The sequence below is a fragment of the Miniopterus natalensis genome, chromosome 18 (assembly GCF_054644295.1).
Source record: "Miniopterus natalensis isolate mMinNat1 chromosome 18, mMinNat1.hap1, whole genome shotgun sequence".
Taxonomy (NCBI): Eukaryota; Metazoa; Chordata; class Mammalia; order Chiroptera; family Miniopteridae; genus Miniopterus; species Miniopterus natalensis.
The window spans coordinates 13,801,323-13,807,322 of record NC_142098.1 but is presented as its reverse complement, the minus strand read 5'-3'; the positions used below and the strand labels follow the sequence as shown (position 1 = coordinate 13,807,322).

Here is a 6,000-nt window from a genome sequence, read left to right as displayed (position 1 = left end):
AACCTTGAACACTATGTCCTGGGCCCAGCTCTGCCACTTTCTGCCTGGGTGACCCTAGTGGTCGTAACCAGCAGAGGATTGCACAAAGACTTCCTGAGAGAATATGAACCAGTCCAAAGAAAGCGCTTAGGAAATGCTGGTGATGGACCATGACATCGCCCCTAGAGTGGGTGTCCAGGACAGAGCCATGCTCAGGAGGCTTTCCTGGGCCAGACACCCCTGGAGCCTCCTGGGATGCCTCCAGGAAGCCTGCTATTAGCCTTGAAATCCAGCGAGCAGAGAACAACAAGGCCTTGGTCAGGGCAGCCCAGCTCATACAAAGCCCCTCCCAGCTCCACAGCAAGCATTGACAGCTCCCCATTCAGACTGTTCTGTTTTCTTCACTAATGACTTTTGGATGTGAATCCCAGCACTCCTCACAGACACAGGGACAGGTGGAAATTAGGGTTCCCAAATGGGCAGCCCATGGGGGATGGAGATGGCTAGGTAAGACACCCTCAGCAACCCTACATCCTGCTCCGCCCCTCCTACCTGATCAGGGACCCCTGCAAAGCCCCACTCAGATGTCACCTCCTCCAGATAGCCTTCCCTGACTTCCTCAAGCAGAGGCATTTGCTCCTCCAGGCCTTCCTTTCAACACTTTTCGCTCCTCTTTCCTCAGTTTACCTCCATTATCAACAGACCTCCTCTGAGGGCATAGTATTGTGTTCAAGGTCCTATAGCATCACCACTGATCACCAGCAAGGCAGTTTCCTCCGCTGTATAATGGAGATAAAAATGTCCCCTGCAGAGCAGATTGAGAGGCAAAGCACAGAACAAAAGTGTTCCAGAAACAGCTCTTACCTGGATCAGAGCTGTTATGGCGCTTCGTGGGCCTGTGGCCTGTGCAGGGACATGGAGCCTGCAGCACTTGGGAAGGTCCTGCACTTGGTTTAACACTCTGCTGTTGCTGCCCTGAAATTCTTAATTTTTGAACAAGAGGACCTACATTTTCATTTTGCACTGGGCCCTAAAAATGATGTAGCCAGTCCTGGTCAGCAGGTTCTGTTTCTGCTCCTAAGTCTCTGGGTGACTTGGGTATGCTTCTCCTCTCAGGGCCTCAGTTTATGGGCAAAGGAGTGGCCAAAGTGAGGCCTATTTCTCATCCTGCATCCTTGACAGATACCACTAAAAGATCATGGCTCTTTTTCCTGCTGACCCTCAGGGTCCTCTTTAACAGATCTCCAGCTATTTCAGCAGCACTAACCTGGGTATGCACGGAGCCTCAGACACAGCCCATGGCCACCTCCTCCAGGAATCCCTTTGACTCCCAAGTCCCCATCTTTGGGAAGGCAGTAAAGTCCAATGGGAAGCACAGACAGCTGGGGTTCCTCATTCAGTTGACAAACATTGTGGGAGCCTTGGGCTAAGTGAACCAGCCAGCCATGCACCCCATGCTCCTCAGTGAGAGGGTACAGCATCAGGCAGCTCTAGGAAGGCTATACCCACTGGCCTTGGGTAGGGAGCTGTGTGACCCTGGGCTGGTCTCTTGGCCTCCCAGACTTAGTGTGTGTGTTTTTTTGTCTGTCCAGTGGCAGTGGGTGGGCCCGGGTGGACCTCAGCCTCCTGCACTGCCTGCCACTCTACTGCCCAGAAACCCTCCAAGAGTAGTGGCAGGGCAGGGGAGAGTGCCCAGGCTCCAGGGGGTAACCCTTCTCCTTACCCATGGAGAGGGGCAAAGGTAACAGGAGTCAGAATGGGGTGGAGGTCTCACAGGCAGAAGGCTCAGCATTCAACCAGCCTCTGCACATGACAATGGTGATGATCATCTGCCACCAGGTGGGTGGGACCCTTTGCAAAGAGTCTTCCTGGTAGCCCTGGGGCCCCACTAACTCCCTATTTCTTGTGAATACCGAGGAGAGGGGACAGGCATGAAATTCAGCCCAAGAATATTAAAAGAATACAATTGTGCTCCTGGGGACAACCCTAAAGCTGTGTAACCTTGAGGAAGCCTCACTGAAAATGGGGGGCCTCTGGGATCCCATGGATATATCCCAAAGGACAAGAACATCGTCTCCATTCTCAAGACTGGAACAGACAGCACTGACCCTAGGACCCTCGCTCCTTTCCGACTGCCCAGTTGGGGGGGGGGGCATGGGGGTTCCCTTAGCCCGTTGAGGGGCCTGCTTCCTGGGCCTCCAGCAGGGCGCCCCGCAGAGAAGAGGTTCCATAGGGTGATGCCAGCGGGCTGCTGGGCGGGGGGCACAGGAACAGGCCTCTAGCTTCCACGCCTTCCCAGATTTCCTGCCAGATCTCAGCCCAAGGGGGGAGGACCCGAGGTCCCCGCTCTCCATTCGGGGGTCTCGGCCTCTGGGGTGGCGGACCCTGGGGATATTGCCTCCACTGGAGATTCGGACGGAAGCCCTCGCCCGCCAGAGCTGGCAACACACCCCAAATCGGATTTAAGATAAATGAGAGGTGTCAGGGCATTGAGCTCCCTGACGCCTCACTGCCCGCCTCTCGCAGGCTTAGGAGGGAGCAGGACCCAGGCGTTCTGAGCGGACCGAGGACCCGAGCGCGAGTGACAGGGTGGGGGCGGGGCGAGGGAGGAGCCAGGCCGCGGGCGGGGGCGGGGCCTCGGCGTCGGGGCGGGGCCTGGGGCCGTCAGGCTGGGGGCAGGGCTAGCGCCGAGGGGCGGGCCCAGGGAGGCCCGGAGGACGGCCGGAGGCAGTGCCGCGGCGCGGCGGCACGGAATAGGTCGCCGAGCCCCAGAGAGGCCTGGGGACAAAGCTTCAGGGCCGAAGGAGGCGTCGAGGCCAGAGGTCTACCCAGGGCCGTGGGCGGGGCCTCGGGGCGGAGGCTGCGCGCTGAGGGCGGGGCCGCGGCGCCGGGCGGGGGCGGGGCCAGCTCTGTGCCGGCCGGGGCGGGCCCTCCGCGCCGGGGGCGGGGCCGGAGGCGCGGCGCCCGTGACCAGCAGGCCCCGCCCCGGCCGGCCCGCCCTCCCGGAGCGACCGGGTCCTGGCCGCCCGGTTCGCCGTGCGCTGCCCACAGGTTCCATTGAGAAAAGCTGAGCGGAGGCGGCGGCGGCGGCGGCGGCGGCGGCGGCGTCTGCGCGGGAGCCCAGGACCGGCAGCAGCCCGCCGCCCGCCGCCCCCGGCGGTCCGCGCGCTTGCAGCGCAGGGCCGAGCCTCCGGCCTCCGCAGCGGCTCCGGGCCGGCCGCCACGGGCTGGGGGGCGCGGGCCCGGGTGGCTGTGGAGCCCGGGGGCCGAGGGCATGAGCCGTCCCGCGGCTCCGCTGCGCCCCCGCCGCCCGCCGCCGCCCGCCAGGGGCTAGAGGCGGCCGCCGGGAGGGCACGCGGCGCCGGAGACATGTCCAGAAGGAAACAGAGCAATCCCCGGCAGATCAAGCGTGAGTCAAACTTTGCCCGCCCGCCGCCGTCCCCGACCCCCGCCGTCCCCGACCCCGGCCGTCCCCCCGCCCGCCCCCCACCCGCCCTGCTCTGCCCGCCGCGCAAGCGACCTTCACCCCGCGCCGCGCCCCCCGCGCTCTGTGCCAAGCGCGCCGTAATCTAATCTTCGCGGCGGGCTGGGCCCCCGCGTCTCGGCTCAGCACCGGGGGTCCGGCCCAGAGGGGTGTCCGCCCAAAGTGCGGAAAGCCGGGTGGCTGGGGCGCGTCTACCTCGCGGCCGACCCTACCCCGCATCCCCGAGATGGTGCGGCGATAAGGCGGCCCCGATCTGGGCTCAGATAAAGTTTAAAATATTCCATTCTGCAAGTCCCATCCTGATAAGATCGCTCTGTCGGGACGGGCTGAAATTGTGATCTTATCTTGCGCGGTTGACTCTCCCAGGCTTTGTATCTAGAGGGAGAAACGAGACCTGGGAGGAGAGGGGACACCCGGGGCCGCGTGGAAATTCATGGCCAAGTGGCAGGAGCCGGCCTGCGCCCACCACCACTCCTGCTGGCCAAAGAGCCACGTGGCTTGCGGGGGGTGGGGCGGGGGCGTGCAGCTACCGCAGCCGGAGCGCTCGGCTCCAGCTGCTCAGACCCTGGTGTCCTGTCGCCGGGGTCTCAAACTCGAGCCTTCCACGCCTGGAGACAGCCTCCTGGAAGTCCGACCCGGCCCAGGCCGCACCGGCAGCAGAAGGTGCGCTCGGATGCCTGCTGGTACCCCCCCCCCCCCATCTCCCCACCCCGCCTCCAAGTCAGAGAGGGGGCTCGGCCCCGGGCCAAGGTCGCCTTTGTGCGCGTCCAAGTTTCTCGCCCTTCCGGCCTGCGGGCCACTCCCAGGGGGGCTAGGCGGCTTCTGAGATGCCCCACACTGCCGATGCCCCTGCGATAAGAGTGCCCCGCACTCTTGGGGGCCACGCGGCTAGGCGAGGAGCAACTGCGAGCGCACAGGAAGCGCGGCTCCCCGCCCCACGCCAATAATAACTTAGTGCTTGGGCGTCCAGGGCGGAGGCGCTGGACTTCCTCCGGGGGTCGCATCTCCCAGGCCAGACAGGCAGGTAGTCGGGCCAGCCCGCTGCCCAGCCCCAGGCACCGGGCACTGCCACTTCTGTCCACATGACCACTGCCACCAGGACCGCCTATGCGAACTCCTGGGGGAGTGTCTACTCCCGAGGTCCGGGGGAGGGGGAGAACGCGAGCATGAATCCGGGTTCCCGTAATCCGACTCCCTCAATGTACAAGTGGGACCTATTTTCAGAAAGTCGCCTTCTATCAAGTCAACTCAAGTATTAAAACCACCCACGGGTCCCGATCTGCGCGCGTTCTCTAGTTTCTTTTTCCCCTCCTCCCCTGTGCGCCACTGATCGGTCTGTTCTCGTGTGTGCGTATGTGTATGTGTTTCAGCGTGATGAGAAATGCAGATAGCGCGGGCAGGGAGATCGCAGGTTGGGAACCGATCGCCAGCGCCGATAAGGGCCTAAAGCGGGGCGAGCGCCCGGGCCCAGCTGGGTCGGCCGAGCAGTGCGCTTTGGGGACGGGGGCTGCAGCGTGCGCGCCGGCGAGTCCCCGCTGCCCACCCTCCGCGCTCCCAAGACCCCGGCAGAAGTAGGGGCCCAGCCCGGGAGGCGGGGCCGGGTAGTCTCCCTGCAGCTCGCGGCCCCGGGCGCCTCCTCCCCTTGGCAGATCTTGGCGCGTTAAGATGCGAGCGCTGATTGTCACCAAGCGGCGGCGCCCGCCCGCCTGCCCTCTGCCCGCGGCTGTGCGCGCGGCCGTCGCAGCTGTGCGCTCGCCACAGTGGCCTCACCTGCAACCAGGCCGCGGGTATGGAGCGGAGTAGGCCGAGCTAGTGGGGCCGCCGCCCCCCACTCCCTCACCAAAGCCGGGGCGCAGCTGCCCGCGCCTCTGTGCGCCTTTTGTTCCGCGCAGAGATAGATGTGCCGCGCTGATAAGGCGAGTAACCGATGGCGGCGGCGATAGGCGCTTCCATTTATTAACTTCAAACGTGGGAGCGGGGGAGGGCGAGGCGGGAGCGCGGCCTTGGCCGGCCAGATGGCTGAGACGATAGGCCCGGCCGCTCCGGCGGGGAGCGATGGGCAGAGCGCGGCCCGGGACCCCCGGTTCCCCCGGCCCGCTGAGCTTTCCTCCCGCCCGGGTCGATGTGAGCTCCGATAAACGCCTGGGCCGGTCGGCCGGATGGTGATCGCCAAGTACGATAAGAGTCCTTATCTATGGCCACCAGGCCCCTCCGGTTCAAGGCAACAACAGCGCGGGGGTGTCTCGGCTGGGCCAGTGGGGGCCTCAAACGGGGGCGGGGGCGGGGGAGTGGGCCTCCTCGCCTGGGTTGGTTTGTCTGGGCGAGTTTTCATCCCAAACACACTTAATTGCCAAGAAGTTGGTCCTCCCCCTGCGGGTGGTACAGTCCGTCAAAATGAAAGGAAAGTGACTGTGCTGGCCAGGAGGGGGGAGGGCAGGGGAGGACACCCCGCCCCTAATTTCTATTAGATGGTGTGAGACAACCAGAGGTGGGGTTGGCACCTCCAGCAGGAGATAGGGTGTTTTTCCTCTTGAATC

General features: G+C 64.0%; 1 protein-coding gene across 1 annotated transcript in view; it reads left to right on the top strand.

Annotated features, from left to right (window-relative positions):
- The first annotated feature begins 3,348 nt into the window (after positions 1-3,348).
- The window catches only part of ZFPM1 (zinc finger protein, FOG family member 1), a 73,747-nt gene continuing 71,095 nt past the window's right edge, over positions 3,349-6,000 (top strand). The window contains exon 1 of the mRNA XM_087827573.1: positions 3,349-3,388. Within this exon, the coding sequence (XP_087683699.1) occupies positions 3,349-3,388 (40 nt within the window). The remainder of the gene's footprint in view (positions 3,389-6,000) is intronic.